The 19902-nt window shown below is 42.6% G+C and overlaps 1 protein-coding gene across 1 annotated transcript in view; it reads right to left on the minus strand.

The window, feature by feature from the left end:
- RNF144B (ring finger protein 144B) overlaps nt 1–19902 on the minus strand; it is a gene marked incomplete in the record, with an annotated part of 89333 nt that overhangs the window by 20793 nt on the left and 48638 nt on the right. Inside the window, 1 exon segment of the mRNA XM_027767132.1 lies at nt 5389–5493. Within this exon segment, the coding sequence (XP_027622933.1) occupies nt 5389–5493 (105 nt within the window).

The following is a 19902-nucleotide window of genomic DNA, read 5'->3' on the forward strand; positions in this document are numbered from 1 at the left end:
CGGCCATGCACGCACACATGCCCAGTGTGATTCTCAAGCCACTGAGTCCGGGACTCGGATCACAAAGTCAGTCATGTGGGATCCAGGCATCTTAACCCCTGTACCATCTGCTAGCTCCCACACATAGATTTTAAAACTCTACTCGTTGACCATGTCTGTTGGATTTCTGGTATAAAAGCTAATTTTCTGGAATGTTTCTATTACTCTTCTGGCTTTGAGAGAAAGGTGGATCAGGTTCTTTAGAATAATAACAAGTGAGTGGCTCTGTTGTCACTTGGAACTCAGTCACTCATGCTCAAGGTCGCCATTGACTCAACTGTAAAACTAAAATAAGTGCGTTAGGATGGTGATTCGAAGACTCAGTCAGACCTCTGGTAAAAGGGCTAGAACCAATTTTGTGAGAACATTCAAGGTACTCTAAATTGAACTGCTAACTTGACAACCCCAAAGAATAATGAAAGATGTGAAGAGACGCCTTGTGGTACACATTTATCTTCTTTGTGCTATTAAACAAATTCAAAATCATTCAAATCACATCAGAACACTGCTTCAACTTTTATTTTAAAATAATGTGGGGGGTCTGGACCAGCAGGCGGTGTGGCACTTCAGGTGCTTGACTCTCACATGGCCTACCACGGTTTGAGACCCAGACCTGCCGGCTTGAAAAATCACACTGGGCACATGTGCATATGTGCTCGAAATCCTGAGAAGAGAACGGAGAAGGGATTGCAGCATGGCTATCCCCCCTGGGGAGTTATTTCTCAATTTCCCTCTCTCTGTGTCTCTTGTCTCTGTCCGGTAAGCATATATGCCCCTATGGCAAAAACTTTATTTTTTAAAGTGGCCTAATGGTTAAGGGAACTAAATTCCATGTGGTCAACCATGGCCTGGCCCCAGAAACTTGAAAATCATGCCAAGCACAGATGTGTGTAGGCCAGAGATACTGGAAGAAGAACGGGGAAACGGAAGAGACAGGATTGCGGTGTGACTATGCCTCATCGGGGGGTGGGGGGTGGTGCCTTTTTCCCTGCTCTCTGTTTATCTCTGTTTCTTTCTTTGGCGAGTAAACACACCTTCTGGCCATTTAAAAAAGAAAGAGTTATATACCGAGTATCCGCACTCTATGACCAAAACTGAATGACTAAAGGATACAGAAACGTAGTAAATGGTTGTGAATACCAGATACAGTGTGGGAAGAGGGTGGGTGAAGGAATAGAGTCTTAGAAAGGACATTAAGGAGAAAAATAGAGAGGCAAAGCATTTATGGGACAAAGAAATGGGTTATTATCTGTTGAAAATAACTTTATAGTATTGTCAACTGGACTGGTGAGAAATATACACATAGTGGAATATTCACTTTGCAGCTAAACAACGCAATTGAATGTATAAAAGAAATTGATATTTAAAAAATTATTTAACTGACAAATAATAACAGTGTGTATTTATGGGCTGCAATGCAATGCTTTGATCTATATATACCTTGTCTGGTGAGCAGCGATGATCACCAGCCCTGGCGTCCCTACTCGCCCGTTTTCACTTCCCTGGTGGGCCCTGCCTCCTGCCTCTCAGACAGTGGGGACTCTCTGTGTTTCCAACCAGGACTTGGTATCTAGTACTTGCGGAAGAAGACTGAAGCTTGTTTGTTGAATGGAAGTTACTGGATGAATATGCACTTTTCTTCTCTGCTAGGAAAGGCCTTATTCTGGGGGTCGAGATAGAAAATACCTGTCGCTTCTAAATTAGTGGGGTTAGACGTTGATCCATGAAGCACGTGCTGGCTTGTCTTGCCTTTGTATGTGCTAGTCATGGCCCCTAAAAAATCGCCAAAGCCTTGACCATTTATGATGATTATCAGTTCCATATCCAGGTATATCATCTGCTGTGTTCCACCCTTTTCTCTAATTTGTATAAACACCTGTAACATGAGAAGGTCCTGGGTTCTCACCCTGGGAGCTCCCTGAGTACGTTGGTATGTTTGTGCCTGTGGTCTGGGTGAGCTGAGACTGTAGGTGGATGGTGGTGTGAGAGCCCTCCTGGGGAGTCATCATCCCCTCTCCTCCCTCCTCTCTCTCTCTCACCAGGGAGAAATAAATAAACTTTATGTAAAGAAAAATGTCCTTGATAAATGGCTTTTATAAGATAATGAATAATGAAGAATTGTATATTGTAATAGAAATGGCAGCAGGACAAAGGGAACCAGATTTAACCGGAATTCTGTTCAACATGAAATGTGTATTTATGTGCTGCCTGTATAGAAAAATATTTGTAAAAGGTGGAAGGAAGAGGAATCATGGAAGCAGAATCCAGTCGAACGTCACGTGAACGAGCCTCAGTGACATACTTGATGACATGTAGATTATGACCTACATAACACAACCCTAACGCCACAGGATGAAACCTTGATATAGAGCAAGTCAGACAGGAACAGGGTACAGGCCAAGGTCATGGGTGTGTGTTTTCACAGGTGTGTGGATTCCCTTTCAAAGGTCAAGTCCCATATAAAATGATGAAGCTGCTGATACCTCCAACATAACTTCTACTTGGTTCTCAATTGAAAATGAGAATCAATCACCAACACATTTTATTTTAACCACTCTGAAAAACAAATAGTAGTCAGTTGGTTAAGAGCATTTGAGTATTGTATATTAGTGGGCACCTTGGGTCAGGCTCTTAGCAAGACCAATGGGAACAGAAATGGCCCATTAACACCCTGGAGTGTCTTCTTACTTGTCTAATGACAAAAAGACTTGGGAGTTTAAGAAATACTATAATCGGGGCTGGCAAGTGGCATGGTGGTTAAAGGCACTGGACTCCCACATGGTCGACCATGGTTCAAGTCTCAGACCTGGTGGCTTGCTTTCTCACTTCCTCTCTCTCTCTGTCTCTCTCTGATCAAACTGGAAAATAATAATGATAATAATAATAAATAAGGTTAAATAAAATAATTCTTAAAAAAATAAATACTATAATCTATGCTATTTAAGAAATACTGTAGTTTTGCTTGAAATATGTTTTTGTTCTTTTTTTTCCCCAAATGTACTTTTGTGTTGTTTCAAGAGCCATTGGAGGCTTGCTTTTTTAATAGAGTGTAAGAGTAAAGTTGCTTTCAGTGTAAAACTGCATAAACAGAACCAGAAGCAGGAAAGTATGAGCGAGAACGTACACAGGAGAAACAAACCCTGACCTGTCTTCATCCACCCATCTGTGTAGCCTGAACATCGATATCCAAAGTGTCAACGGCCGGTAGTTACCATTTACCGAAAAGCCTAGAACGATACTTTGCAACTTCTTTCGGCACTGATGGAAGAACCTCTGAAGGGCAAGACCCTGTCCACTCTGGCAGTCACTGTCCACATGAGGCCACTGAACACTTAAACACAGTAAGTGAGCAGTGTGAGTGAAGAGCTAAATTTTTATTATTATATTTCAATTAATCTAAGTATTAACAACCACTCATGGCTAGTGGCTACTGATGGACAGCATGGGTCTATAACAAAGAACTTCGATTACTCCATAGACTTGTTTTGAAATCTCAGTGAACCATTTGTTTCGTTTATGCTTAATGGATCTGGCGACCTAAATTAAAGATTTCATACCCGATACAGGTCTTGCTGTCTGCCTCATTTCTTCCCTTCCTTCCTTTCTTTCTTTCTTTTTTAATAAGTTGCCAGAGGGAGAAGGTACCACCTGATGGAGCATGGGCACATCACAACCCCTCTTCCTCAATGTCTTCATCCTGTCATGATTTGGGACACAAGCACCTGGCATGTTTTCCAAGCTGCTGGGGCAGGATTCAAACCACAACTGGCTCCATGGGATCCGGTTCCCTTAACTACTAGGCTACAGGGCTAGTTCCCCTAGTCTCATGTCAAAAACAATTTCTAAATTACATAGACCAACAGTATTCTAAATACTAAATTCTTGATTTCCCCCCTCCTTAACTTTCTTCTACCCATTATCCGCACAGAAGTAAATAATATTTCTCTCCATAGGACTTACATATTTAATATTACCTTTTAATCAAAAATGTAAGCTATTTCATAAATTTCTTAAGACAAGCCATTTCTAAATCATTATGCATTCTTTTTATCCTTCCCTAAAAAACAGTTCTAGCTCATTTGTACAACTCCACTAATTTTCCATAAATTAAACACAGGGCGCTCGGATATAGACTGGTTAGAAATCATCCATATCCTCTTTCTGGCTGCTTAGTCTACAAAGCAAAGGATATATATGAGGGACTTCAAAAAGTTCATGAAAAATGGAAATAAAGTACAAGTTTATTTTGATAGAAAAATTTTTAAACCATGCATTTTTTTCATTATACTGTATATATTTTCAATGAACTTTTTGAAGAGCCCTCCTATGTAAAGGCCTATATATTTATTTATAAACAAAGTATATATATCTTCACATACACACATATGTACACGTTCGCGTTCCCAATCATCAAGTCCCTCATCATACATTCCATCCGCCTACCTAGTTCTACTCTTAAAACCATGAAACAGCACTGGAAAAGAATAGCATTAGAATCCAAGTTCTTCTACTTTCTGGATATGCACTTTTGGGTAAGTTATTTAAACGCCCTGGGCTTTGGCTTCTCTATTTAAAAGTAACATCCAATTGGATGAGGTCTGTGGAGAGGCTTAGAAAGAACTCTGACTATAAAAGCAACTCCATGAGTGCTTGGTTCAGAGCAGGTGTTCTGTGTTTGTTATTTTATCTGTTTCTCGGAACCTCTTTCAGAGGCTTACCAAGGCACCCAGGGCGTATCCTAAAGGTGGACAAGAGTTCATTATATTCTGATTTAAAGTGAGCTGGGTCTGATGATCAAATGGCAGATTTACGGGCAAGCCAAAATCAAGGAATAAGGACGGGAAGGAGGGAAAGAAGGATAGACAGACCACAGTCTTAAAAATAGGAGACAAACTCATTCAAAACACAAAGACATTTCTGATGCCTGACACAGACCAACTGAAAGGCCTCTCTGCTCTCCAGGAATGGCCCAACTCGGGCTCCCATTGCAGGATCATGATATTTTCTGTAGGTGTGGCTAATTCACGGTCTACTTATCTTTAAACTACTAAAGATCATCAGACCACTCACTGTGCAGCCTCCAAACCTCATAGCTGGTAAAATAAATGTCTAACATTTTCACCAATTCTAGAGCTTTACCACTGAAGATGGTAACTAGAATGAACGTAAATGACAGTTTTCACAGTTCATATAGAGAATCCCAAGATGTGGAGCAATAAAGGGCTCCTTTAACAAGCTAACCTCTGTATTTTGTTGCCAGATGTCCTCACAGGGAGGTCTGTAAGGAGAAGATCCTAATAAATAACGTCAATGGGTAAGGGGAGGGGAGGTGATGGCATCTATGCATACCTCAGCTTCCTGCAGGGTTCCATGGTTGAGGCACACCATGTCAGGGCAAGTGATGGGAGAGCCACAGCCTTCTCGGATCGCCAGCTGCATGTACTGTTTCAGGCACTGGAGTGAAGAAGAACGAAGATGATTACCCACCCCACTACAGTAGCACAAAGGTTACATGATGGCTCCACCACAACCTCTTCCTCCTCAATTGACTTGTACTCAGCAAAGCTAAGTTATCACAAGCGTGAACACTAAGACCCATCACTCTGGAAAGAATGCAGATTAATTACGTAGGACTTCACCTGAAGAGTTTATTCAATTCCCATATGCTCACACATTTTATAGATGGGGAAAAGAAGGGACGTTTTTTGCACTAATGGCAAAGACCTTTTCACTTTTTTAACTTATGTGACTTCCCCATTCCATTTTTACCTAATGGTCCTCTCCCTCAACGTCTACCCACAAGCAGAAGAGAACACTTGCCCTGAGCTAGCCAAACCAAGTCAAGGTAAGATAAAGGCAGTGACTTACTTAAGAGTACTCTGAAAGCAAATGGACCCAGAGAGATCGTGTCACCTGACCTCCTGTGGATGGGAACGGCAAAGACAATTTGGGAAAATAAAACTTTCCCCAAAATATGGGCCTTGCTGGGTGCGATGTTGAGATTTAAGAGGAAAAAAGGCACCTGTAACTTGGGGAAAGAAAAAACTGGACAGAAAACAAGAAACGCAAAGAGGAGAAAAGGGAAGACACCAGGGACACCTGGTCTACCCTTGCCTGTTATGCCTGGGTCTCAGGCAGTGGGTGGAGATACGAACATGATAAAGAAGGTCAGAGAGCGACGGGTCATACTTTGGAGACCTCTAATACTTTCCCCTCCTCCTCCCAACCCACCTTCACTCACTCAAAGGAAACTGAAGCAGGAATTCCAGCAAATAGAACTAAGAAATCTAAAAGTGGCCTCCTTAATTACAACTGATTTGCTCGTATTTGATGAGCCCTTTTCTATGTGCGTAACAAAAAATGTCAAGCTCAAATGTTTGAGGAGTGCGTCCCACTAAAAATACTGGTTGTTGGAAAAGTCATGACATATTTTTTCTATGCAAAACTGTGTTATGACTTTTCTAGCGACCCAATACATAAGTTAGTCGCTGAAACAATGCAGGTATAAAGTGATGCTTGTTTATAATTAGGTTTAGATTTTTTAAGTTTCTACGTTTCTCTATCAATGTACTACATAAGAATATTGCCTTTGCACTGACCTCTTTTAAAGGAAAGCGATTAAATAAAATTCTATAGTTACAATACTGATGACTTAAGAAATCTACTTTTTTCTTTTTTTAAATAATTCTTTTATTTAACTTTATTTATTTTTATTTTGACCAGAAAGGGACAGAGCAAAGGGGTGGGGTAAAGTGAGAAAACCAGCCACCAAGTCCAGGACTTGTACCGCAGTTGGCCAAGTAGGAATCCAGTGTCCTTTACCACCATACCACCTACTGGTCCCAAGAAATCTCCTTTTTCAATGACAGTCTTTATTCATTTTTCCCATCTGGAAATAATATATTATTTCAGAAAAACAACCATATTTATTGATTGAAATAACTGTCACCATGGATTGCTAAATCAATGACAAGGACAAACCATTTAAACCAAATTTATATTTTAAGTAGTTAACCTTTCGCTATTCCAAGAAGTCAATGTTTTCCATAATCTTCCACAAATCAAAACCAAACCAAACAAAATTAAAACCTAAATCTCAAAAATAGGAGCTTATATAAGATCTGCTAAATTCATGCAATGGAACATTGCAGAATCATAACTTTTTTTCTGAAATGGTATTTCAATACATGGGGGGGGGGCAGGTGACTTCATGGTTAAGGAAGCCAGATCCCACATGGCTGACTGTATGGTTCAAATCTCAGCCCTGGAAGCTTGAAAAACACACCAGATGCATGTGTGTCTGTGCCCCAGATCCTGATAGGATGGAGAAATGGAAGAGAAGGTATTGCCGTGTGACCATGCCGCGGGACCACCGGCCGCATAACCATGTCCCACTGGAGGGTGCTTTCTCCCTCCTCCACTCTCTGCCTTTCACTCTCTGTCTCACACATGTGCCCTCTGACAATTAAAAACAAAAGACATAGGGAATAGTTTAGAAGAGAATAAAAGATACCTAAAAGCGAGAGTCCTCTTCTATTACTCTTTGCCAGAGACTGGCCTCTGTATAGACACTACATTTTGACATGCATTCTTGTTTAAGAGCAGGTAGACAATCACATGTGCTAGAATTCCCTGTGCCTGACACCACCTCAGTTCCAGGAACAGTGGGACCTAGAGGAGAGGAGCAGTGGAACCTGGGGATGAATTTCAGTGGGAGAGCACAACCTCAGAGGGACAGTACCAGTGACTCGCCAAAAAAAAAAAATGTCAGGACCAACAGATGAAGGGCCAGATGTAATAATTAGGATAAACCCCCTCCATAGCTCTTAACAATCGGATGGGATCAAACCAAAGATTTAATCATCGAACACCTGGTCAACCACTGACTTGAATCATCTCTTCCAACCAGAGAGTCTATGGAATCTTAGTAGAAAGGGATTCTCCTAGAACCCTTTCCATGGTGTTCATAGCCAATGCACCAAAGGCCTGGAGGCATTTTTCATAAAATGTTTTCATCTATTATGTGGACCTGGCAAAAAGTCACAAAGTTAAGACAGAGCTATCACATACCCACCCATGAACAAACCATAAGGGTGGGGAAGAAATATTAGATTACACTTTTCTTCAAGTTTTTTCTGAGAAAAATATCATTACAGGTCCAGCAGGTGACATAGTGGTTTAGGTACTGGACTCCCAGGTGGCTGACTGCAATTCAAGTCCCAGACCTAGCAGCTTGAAAATCACACCAGGCGTGTGTGTGTGTGTATGCGTGCGCGCCTATAGTCCCAAGAGGGGAATGGAAGAGTAGGGCTTCCTGCAGGGCCATCTTCCCTGTGGGTGATTTCTCATTTCCCTTCTCACTCTGTCTCTGACAAGCCTGCAAGTACACGCACCCTATGGCAAAAGCCTTTAAAAGAAAAAAAAAAAAAAAAAAGGCATTACAGTGATCAGTCAATGGAATATTGAGTTGTCTGGAAAGTCATGACACATTTTGCATAGAAAAATACATCATGATTTTCCTGGCAACTTAATAGATTCTAACAATCAAAGTGCAAGCGTAAAGTCTCCTCTGCATCTTAGGCAAATCATTAAGTAAAAAGAGGGGTGCAAATGTAGAAGATAAATAGAGAGTGAATAGATGTTGCTGAGCAGTAGGCAGGTATGCAGAGATGAGTCCTAAACAGAGGTAACCCTTGGGAGATCAGCCTCAGGGGACGAGGAAACAAAGCAAGAGGAGACTAGCTGTCACTGGCAGGAAGAAGCTAGTGGGTGCCATTAGTTGAAAGTTTAAACTGCCTCCCAAACTCTTGGTTGTTCTCTTGATGCAGGTGCTGGGGTCAAGAGGTCCAAGGACTGGTGGTCCACCTGGGTCAAAGCTGTGTTGGTGAACCACTGACCGAGGGCTTCTTATTCTTGGCTCAGCCACTGGAGGAAAGGAACCTGATAAGGTGGAAGGTACCTAATGGCCCAAATCCAGGCAAGTCCTGGATTGTCGGCCTTGCTTTTTATCACTCAGGTATGATGCGTACATCAAGGTGGTTATCCCATAAAATGTAGACCAATTTTTCTCCGCCTCAGCTCACAATTATATCACAATGTCTCTATTGTGTTCAAAATAGTATCTGTGACTGAGGCCAACATTCTGTTTACCCCAGTGCAGACACGGTCTCTACACATGATCAAGAATAAAGCCTTCTTTGTTGCATGCTGTTGAGTTAAATTATTAGGGCAACCCATGTGGTATCTCTCCCAATTCAAAACGTATTAACACACTAAAAGCATCCAGTTTGAAAACAAATCAAACAAATCAACAATCTATAGTTAGGCAGGAAGTTGTTTCCTGATAGAGTCTGTTTTTCAAACTTTTTCTTTTTTAAAATTATTAAGTTTATTGATTTTTTTATTTTCCATGAGTGAGAGTCAAAAAGAGAAAGGAGAAAAGAGGAAGAGAGAGCCCCCTCAACGGGGTCTTGATGATGCAACCCACTCCAGCTTCAGCCAGCCCCAGTCATGGGCACGCATGTGACCAGAAGACCTTGGCTTTTTATCAGTATGAGTTACAGATGGGCATCGACTTCCCCATCTAGGTGTTTGCCAACCATATGGCACATCAGAAGACTGATAAGGAAACCTGGCACCAAATGATTAAAAAGAAGCTCCAAATCAAACAAGCCATAAGTACAATTAAAAAGAGATCATAGGGGCCAGCAGGTGGCATGGCAGTTGAGGTGCTGGGTCCCACATGGCCCACTCTGTGGTTCGAGCCTGGACCCAGCAGCTTAAGCACATGTGCACGCATTCCCAAAATCCTGAGAGGAGAATGGAGAAGGGACTGCAGCATGGCCATCCCCCTGGTCGGGAGGGGGTAGGGGTGGATTTCTTACTTTCCTTCTGTCTCTGTCTCTGTCTCTGTCTCTCTCTGGGAAGTATATGCACTCTATGGCAAAAATCTAAAACGACCTTAGTTATTACAGTTCTCATTCCTAAGTTTCTCCTATTCCAGAAGCCTCCCTGACCTCGCCCTCCAGCCTGGCAAGATGCCCAGTCCATCTGCTCTCACAGTGACCTGATGCCCGGCTAGTGCTGTAGTTTTCAAACTGGGCATGACAGTGTACTCTTGGGAGCCGATGAGTTCTTCGTGGTGAGATTTCTTTCCTCCACTTTGTGTTTACTCAATAGTTTTAACAAAAGCATGCACTAGACCATCTCAGGACACCCCTACTTCCCCTTGATTTCAATGCTCCCACTTGATGGAAGCACTGTTTAGGGAGCCATCCGCTTCGCTTTGAAAGGAAAGCTTTCACTGTCATGGCAGATGAAAAAAAGGATGGAAGAATCAGGCCCAGTGAGAGCCTGAGAGAAAGTGGCAGGATCGTGGAATTGCCATGTACTCACTGGGACAACCAACCTGAGCCTAGGTATAGGCAGTGCTTTAGCTGAAGCTGAACGCTACCCCTCGCATGGGTGCCGACCTCAAGTTTATTGGTCCACGATGTTAGCCAACGTTCAGCTGCTACCTCTATTCTGTGTTCACGTTGTTTCTGAGATACACCTCTCAATGTACTTATGCTTTATATTTTGTCTGTATTTATTTTAGTAAGACTCTAATGAAAATAATTTTTTAAATAGCTCAATATTGGGACCCGCAGGTGGCATGGATATGAAGCTGCTGGATACCACGTGGCTAGCTTCACAGTTCGAGTCCTAGACCCAGTGGCTTGAACATCATACTGGGCATATGTGTATATGTGCCGAAAATCATGAGAAGAGTCAAAGACAAGGGACTGCAGTGTGGTCATCCCCCTTGGGAGGGAGGGTGATTTCTCACTTTCTCTCTCTCTCTCTCTCTCTCTCTCTCTTTCTCTCTCTGTCTCTGGCAATCACATGCACCCTGTAGCAAAAACTAAAAGAAAAAATAAAAGGTCAACATTGGGGTTCTAGTTTTTTTCCCTTCTAAAGGAAGTCATATAACCCATCAAAAGTAAGAACACAGTGATTCTGACAGTGGGGCTGGTGCTATTGTATTTTCTTTGGGGGTGTACTGGAGCATTAGACTATCCAAAGGGAAGTTTACCAATGACACAAGCTTCTTCCTTCCCTAATTCTCCAGAAGGTTTGGCCTTTCCTCCCTACTTGCAGCCTTCCCATCACTACCTCATGTGATGCCAGACGTTCACAATCGAAGCCTGTTGCACGCCTGGACAAAGTAGCCCCATCCGCACTGCAAGTGACCGTGCATGCACCTGCTTTTCCAAACCCTAGGAGTTCCTTCAGGGCTCAGGTCACCTTTCAGTCCCGTTCGTGTTTCTTAGAAGCACCTGTCACAGCATATGGAACTTGGGCTTTCGTGGGAACTGAGACCTGAATCTACCACTTACCAGCTTGGTGGCAAAACTCCTTTCAACTCCAATCCCTGAAATATATTTCTTGAAAAATTTTGCTACGGGGCATATACACTTGCTAGAGAGGGACACAGAGAAAGGGAAAGTGAGAAAGGATCCCTCGGGAGGCTAGCCACATCACAATCCCTTCTCCATTCTCCTCTTGGGATTTTTGGGCATGCACATGCACTCAATATGCTTTTCAAATCGCTAGGACCAGGACTTGAACCACACAATCATCACTGCGGGATCCAGCCACCTTAACCACTCTGACACTGCAGGCCCCCAAGTGAAGCATATTAACTCTCTCACACGTGCATCCTGCTTCCCTTCTTCTTTGACAAACAGAAGCCAACTCTATTATTGTCTAGTTCCCATTCCCTCCTGTCTGCCAACCTTAAAAAAATAAAAATAAGAGGAAGACACTATTATGTGGACCCCTCAAAAACTGAACTCTTACCACTTAACTCCGTCTGTCAGCAGTCTCAGAAATTCCAACCTCTGTATTTCTTTGGTTCAAACTTTCTCTCAAGGCTGAGCCAAGGCACAGCGGTAAATAACTGAACCCATGTAGGAAAATCCCTGAGCCATATCCCTGGCCCTGCCTGTGCATGCCAGGCACGTGCGAGTGTGCCCATGATCCAAGCTGGCTGAGGCTGCAGGTGGATCAGTGTGGAAGCAGTTAGGGCGCACATCTCTTCCTCTCTCTCGTAAAGGAAATAAACATTAAAAATTTGGAAACACACACACAAACCTTCGGTCACCGTGAACAAGTAATTGGACAGAAGGCTAGAGCTGAGTCAGATAAGGCAGTGGTCCCCTAGAAGAGGGTAACATCCTAAAGGAAGAGATCTAAGCCAGGCATGCTTTTACGACAAGAAACACTGGGAATTGTGGTCCTGGCTGAGAAGGGCAGCCTGGAGGAGAAGGTAGAAGGCTCTGTCAACAGCATAATAAACTTCAGAGACGTCTTTCACCTGCCTTGCTACTCAATTACCAGTGCTTCCCAAATTCTCATGTCCATTCAAATCAGTTAAGGAGCTTGTTAAAAATGCAGATTCTGATCTCTGGGGTGTTGTCTGAAATTCTGCGCTCCTCTGAGGGTCCCGGGTCTTAATTAATGCTACTGGCACTTTTGAGTACCAAGATCTAGCACAAAGATTCTCTGCTTTGGCTGTTTAATAGAATCGTCTAGGGAGATTTTCTAAAGTCCAAGGCTCTGGCCATACCATAGATCATTCCGCTCCAACTCACTAAGGGAAGGAGCCAGGTATCAGCCTTCACATACAGCAGCTTTATTAAGATACAAGTCACATACTTTGTTCACCCATTGAAAGTGTACGATTCAGTATTTTTTAGCATATTCACAGTGTGCAGCTATCACAATTTTAGAACACTGAACAATCCCCCAAAAACTCTGTCTCATCATTCTCCCATCCCACCAAGTCCTCCTCGCCTAGGCCCTAGTACCCATCAATCTATTTTCTGTGTCTACGCATTTACCTATTCTGTTCTGTATGCCCAAAATTCTGATAAAAGGGGAAAGTAGAGGAAAGGGATTGCAACATGATCACACTCCATTGGCGGCTGCTCTCTCTCTCTTTCTCTAGCAAGCACATGTGCCCTCTGGCAAAGGAACAGAAAAAGAAATAACAAACAGGTTTATTCAGCTCACTCTTTAGAAATCGGGGGTCCAAGGTCCAACTTCTGTGTGGGGGGGTAGGGAGGGACTACAACATGTCCATGAATTTTTTAAATGGTGAGAGAGAAAGTGAGAAATCACAACCCCCCCGCCCCCATGCACACACACACCCAGGTGCATGGCCATGCTGCAATCCCTTCTCTTCCATTCTCCTCTCGGGATCCTGTACACACATGCACATGCACAAAGTGTGAGTTTCAAGACACTGGGTCCAGGACTTGAACTGCAGTTGGCCATGTGGGAGTCCAGCGACATAACTACTAAGCCATCTGCTGCACCCGCCCCTCCCCCCCTGCCCCCCGCCAGTAGCCTAAGCAGAGCACAGTGTGGTCTGTATCCATGTAGTATCCACTTGCTTCGTTTCCTCTCTTCGTATACACCAGAATTCAATCATGGAGACCTTGCCGTAAGCACCCAAACAGGAATCTCTTCCCAAAGGCCCCATCTTTGAACACTACAATCAGATTAAGTTTTCATGCTCTTAATCCCATGGCGGTAGCTGCACATGTGAGTGTTCAGGGGGACACGTTCACACTATAAATGTGAGGATTTATTTCTGGACGCTCCATCCTACCCCACTGGTCTATCTGTCAATCCTCATGACAGGACTGCACTGTTGACTACTGCAGTTCTGCAGTAAGTTTTGAAATCAGGACATGAGTTCTCTAATTTTGTTCTTCTTTTCCAAGATTGTTTTGACTACGCCAAGTACCTCAAATGTCCATATAAGTTTTAGAATCAGCTTGTCAGTCTCTACAAAGACAGTTGGAATCTTTTTTTTAACTTTTCTTTCTTTCTTTCACCGAGGGGGACTAGGCATCCTCACAGGGTCTTATGCCATGATCCTACCCCAAGCTCTGTAGCCAGCCAGGATCATGGTGCTGGTGTGTTTGGATAGACCCAGGACTCAAACTCAGAGCCTTCCCATATAGCCTCACATCACACAACAGCATCCCTATTGCCTGCACCACCAGGCTGGGCCCAATAGCTGGGAATGTCATAGGGAGGGCATTGAATATACAGGTCCATGTGGAAAGCACTGTCATTGTAACAATATTAAGTCTTCAATCAATAATTTAGGAACATGCAGTGTCTTTCTATTTAGTCTTTTCCAATTTCTTTGAAGAATATTTTGGAGTTTTATACTTTGTTATATTTATCCCCAAGTATTTTATTCCTTTTGGAGCTATCATAAATGGAATTATCCTGTTGATGCCATTGTCATACTATTCCTTGCTAGTGCACATAATACAATTGATTGTTGGATATTGATCTTACATTCTGCAACCTTGCTAAACTGGTAAGAGCATTTTAATTCTTGAAGTGATGCCAATGTGCAACCGAGTTTGAGAACCAAAAATTTAGTATTCGAGCACTCAATTCTAAGCAGAGAAGAAACTTTCATACCCATTAACAGTGTTTATAAGTACTTCAATAAAACATGGACTCCAGAAGAGAAAAGGACTCTTTTCTACCATTGTTTCTACAGATAACACATGCGTTCAGCTAGTTTCAGAAGAAATAGTAAAGGAAGCTTACAAAGAAAATTAAATATGTAAAATTTACAACTATGTTTGATAGCCTTTAAGTACTTGAGCCTGAAAACAGTGCATTACTTTTTTTGGAAAGGGTACGAATGTCTGCCTTGTAAGTTTGACAATAGTCTTTTAATATGGGAGATTACTTGTGGTTCCCATCAGAAGTACCTCCAGTTCCCACCAAGGAAGAGTGATCAAATACTTCTATCTTTTTTCTCAAGTGATCATGAAACATCTACGTTGTGAAACTCAGTGACAGAAATAGCTCTGAAGAGAAATTGACTGGAAATTCTGCAGCGTAGTCCAGTCCTTCCAATAAGACCAACTAAATCTGCTTAAAATTCCAATCAGAACAGGGAACAGGCACTAGCACTGGAAAGATCTGCTTCCAACGTCAGAAACTCAATCCTTCTTCCATTGACTTTTCAGAGGGTTTTCCTTCATGCTGCCTTTTTTTTTTTTTTTTTTTTTTAAACAGAAGCTGCCCCAACTCTTATACTAATCCCCAAGAAATCCATCTTGGCCAGGTGGTATCCTATGACACAGTATGCCCAGAAGAACAAACAATAGTTCCAGAGAAAGAAAACAAGAAGGCTTGCCAAGTTTACATCCCTCCATTTCCTCCAAAGCATTAGCCCTCAGAACTGCAAGCCCTTGGCTGGCACGGAAGCAGCAGCAGACAGGCCCCGTTCAGGCAGCGAGAACAAGCACACGCCAGATTCAGCCCAGGCAGGTTCCGCTGAATTCATTTCTCACTTTCTTCTTCTTCCTCTTCCTGTGAGAGTCCGTACTTGAACTCTAAGACAGTGCCTCGGAGTCCCTCAAGATGCACATAAGGTCTCAACAACACAGGAGAAAAACAAAACTCAAATTAAGGAAGGGCTGTGAAGCCCCTTTGACCTTGATGTAGGGCTACACAAGTTACCTGAAAACAATACAGCCGTGCAACCTCATCCAAGCAAGCACACTGACTACATTCTGCTGGAGAATTCAGCATGAGCATTACAGCTAGAGTGTGCAAGGGATAGCGGCATAAATGGACGGACAGGTATGTGATAAATCAAGTAAGAAGTTAATGGTCTAATCTGCCATAGTCTGAATTACGGTGTCTTCTCCAAAATTCATGCTGAAACTTAATCCCCAAAGCAACAGTATTAAGAGATGTGGCCTTCGAGAGGTGGGATTAGCACCCTTACGAAAGGACGCCATGTTGAAAGGACCCTTTCTGCTCTTGGGCCACGTATTCTGCTCTTCCAGAGAATGAAGCAACAAGGCACCACCTTGGGGTTGGACAATAGTCCTCACCAGAAACCCATCCTGCTGGTGCCTTGATCTTGAACTTCCAAGCCTCCAAACTGTGAGAAATGAATTTAGGTTGTTTATAAATTACCCAGTCTCAGGTATTTTATTAAAGCAATACAGACTAGGACAGAATCTAAGAGTGGTAGGCATGCAGATATTCATTGTAAAATTCTTTGACCTTTTTGGTATGTTTAAAAAGTTGCATAACAAATTACTATGCTATTTTTCTGAAAACTGAGACTGAGGCTGGCAAGTGGCATAGTGGTTTGGGCACTGGACTCCCACATGGCTGACCATGGTTTGAATCCTGGACCTGGTGGCTTGCTTTCTCTCTTCTTTTTCTCTCGCTCTCTTGCTCACTCTCTTTCTGATCAAATTAAACAAATAAATAAGGCAAAATAATTCTTTTAAAAAAAGAAACTAAAGAGAAAAAATTTACTCCATTCATCAAATTAGATTTTAATGTTGTTTAAAGCAGAAATTATCTCTATTATATTTTAAATAAAATCCTAATATCTGTATCAGTATTTAAACCACAATTTAAATAAATTATAATAAAATAACCTTATTAATTAAAAATGACAGTGGGCCAGCAGGTGGTATGGTGGTGAGTGTGCTAGACCCCCATAGGGCCGACTGTGATTCAAGTCCCAGATCTGACAGCTTGCTTTCTCACTTTTGCTCTTTCTCTGCCTCTCTCTGGTGAATGCACATGCCCTGTAGCAAACTTTAAAAACAATGATAAATAAAATTAAATGAATAATTCTTTTTTTAAAAATAATAATGATAGCAGGCTGGACCATGGCCTAGTGGCTAAGGGAGCCACATCCCACACGGCTGATGATGCTTCAAATCCCAGGCCTAGCAGCTTGGAAAACATGCCAACTCCATGTGTGTGCCCCAAATCCTAACAGGATACAGAAATAGAGAAGGAACTGCAGCGTGCCCTTGCTCCATTGGGGGGGGGTCCTTTCGCCCTCTCATCCTCTCTCTCAGGTGAGTGAAACGTGCCCTCTGACAATTAAAAAAAATAGCATCATTAATCGATACTTGAAAAAAAAATTTGAGATAAGCTTTTCCTTTCTAAAGTTTATTTGCTTATTTGTGGTGGGGTGTGGGGGGGCATCCTTCACAGAGTCTTGCCATGTTTGGATGCTTCTGTCCCAGCCTTCTAGCTAGCTAGGACGAGAGGCATGTGCCACGAGGTTAGACCAGGAACCAAACCCATGACTCCTACGTGGCCTCAGCCTCTGAGTAGCAGTGTCTCAGTGTGTGCCACTATGGCTGGGCCAATTGTTTTTTAATTGAAAAAATATTGACACTACAAAAATGAGAGAATGAAGCTGACTTATTGTCAATTACATTTTGTTTTGCCTACAGGATGCAATCTACAAGGTCAGTATGCAAAATAACACACCAATGGCCCAGTGGGACACTGGTGATGCTGTTACAGTTTCCTCAAGAAAATACTCGATGGTCAGAGACCAGGCACTCTCAGTTTAGAACAAAGCTAAGCCTTAAGTGAACTTCCTCCTTGGCTACATTAGAAAAGAGACTCTTAGATTTAAGAAACATGAACTCTGGGACCAGCCTTATAGTGCATCTGTTAAGGGATCTCACATGGCTGATGGCAGTTCAAATCCTGGCGCCAATGGCTTGGAAAAAAGAAAACCACCAGGCACATGCAAGTGTATGCCCCAAATCCTGACAGGATAGAGAATGGAGGAAAAAGGACTGTGGCATGACCATGCGTCCTGAGGGAATGCTTTCTCTCCTTCCCTCCCTCCCTATCTCTCTTTGGTGAGCACATGTGCCCTCTCAGAAAAGCAACAAAAAGAGGGGCCAGAAGGTGGCGTGATGGTTAAGGTGCTGGACTTCTACATGGCCAACCATTGTTTGAGTCCTGGACCCGGCACCTTGAAAATCTGCCAGGTGTGTATGATGCATGTCCAAAATCCCAGCAGGAGGATAAAGAAGGGATTGCAGCATGGGCATCCCCCCAGGGGGTGATTTCTCACTCTTCCTCTCTCTCTCTGGCTCTTTCCAGCAAGCGCCTGTGCCCTATGACAAAACCTAAAACTAAAAATAACCAAACAAAAAAACAAAACAAAACAAAAAGAACTCTAAACTCTAAAAAAAGTAGAAAGGTTAGTTAGGTTATTAGGAATCATTTCATTTAAATTAATCTGAAATAATTATATTCAATTACTCCACAGCAAAATCAGAATAGGTCACTTCAGGCCAGCAGGTGGTGTGGTAGTTAAGGTGAGGGACTGCCACATGGCCAACCATAGTTCAAGTCCCAGACCTGGAGGCTTGAAAATCATGCTGGGTGCATATATGTGAATGCCCATCCTCCCACTCTGTTTGTTTCTCTCTGATGAGCATATTTGCCACATGGAAAAAAAAAAAAAAAAAGGAATACAGTCACCTCTTAGTATTCACAGGGGATTGATTCCAGGACACTCACAGACTCACAGATAGTGAAATTGGATTCACAGATGCTCACATCTCTTATATAAAATGGCATAGTGGTGACATACAACCTACACACACCCACACACTTCAGATCATCTCTGGGTCACTTACAATGCTTAATACACTTATATAAATGCTATGTAAATTATTTTTACACTGTATTTTCTTATTTGCATTTTTAAGTTGTTATACAGTTAATTTTTAATTGTGCTTTTTTCCCTTAATATTTTCCATCCATACTTGGTTGAAAACAGATGTGGAACCTACAGACAACTGACTCTTTCTATTTGTAATGTAGACTGCTTCCAAATTACAACTGTTATTCACCTCAGAACACCTCTGGCCCAAGAATGTGTTCTGTATAACTGTTACGTTTTAATCTTTTCTAAAAATCAAGTTTCTAGAAGTCAAGGGATTTATATGTGTTGCCTTTTTTTTTTTTTTTCATCTTATTTGCTATAAATTGAGGCATCTTCCTTTTTTCTTAGTTAATCCATACACGCACATACCCATGAGTATATGTGATTTTTTTTTGTTTTTTTTTTTTTTTCCCAGAGAGATTTTTGCTATAGGGCATAAGACAGAGAGAGAGAAAGTGAGAAACCACCCCCAGGGGGAATGAACATGACTCAATTCCTTCTCCTCCATTCTCCTCTCAGGATTTGGGGTATCCACACACATGCACCTCGCATGATTTTCAAGCCACCAGGTCCAGGATTCAAGACATGGTCAACCATATGGGTTCCAGAGCCTTAACCACTACATCACCTGCTGGCCAAACCCGTGACTACTTTGACTCTCTTGTTAAAATCCAATCTGGTTATATCCTTGAACTGCTGCTTCCCCGAAGTTTTTTTTTTTTTTTTTTTTTTTGGAGAGATTTTTCACTGTAGGGCGCGTGCGCTCACCAGACAGACAGAGAGAGACATAGAGACAGAAAGCGAGAAATCACCCCCCAGGGGGGATGGTCACACCACAATCCCTTCTCCTCCATTCTCCTCTAGGGATCTTGGGCACGCACGCACACGCGCCCGGCGTGAGTTTTAAGCCACCGGGTCCGGGACACGAACCGCGGTCGACTACATGGGAGTACAGCGACATAGCCATTACGCTAACTGCTGGTTCCCGCTTCCCCAAAGTTTTGAGCTAGCACCATATTCTAGCCAATCAGACTTCCAAGGCCAAGGTTGGTAAGCCAAAGTCGTGTGACCCGCTGTTTCGGAAATACATGTCAGCAGTCACAAGAGAGACGAAGAGAGGTGTGTAGTTCAAAGCACACATTAATGAGCAATTATCCTGGCCGGTGCATCCCAATTACCCAGAGGATGGGCTGAAACATGGATCGTTGGGCCCCTCCTCGAGTTGTTTCTGAAGGTCTGAGGTGGGGTTCAACATTTATGCTTAGAACAAAAATCGCAGGTGATGCTAGAGCTGCCCATGTGAGGGCCACACTCGGAGAACC

This window comes from Tupaia chinensis, unplaced genomic scaffold (genome assembly GCF_000334495.1).
Source record: "Tupaia chinensis unplaced genomic scaffold, TupChi_1.0 Scaffold143936_1, whole genome shotgun sequence".
Taxonomy (NCBI): domain Eukaryota; kingdom Metazoa; phylum Chordata; class Mammalia; order Scandentia; family Tupaiidae; genus Tupaia; species Tupaia belangeri.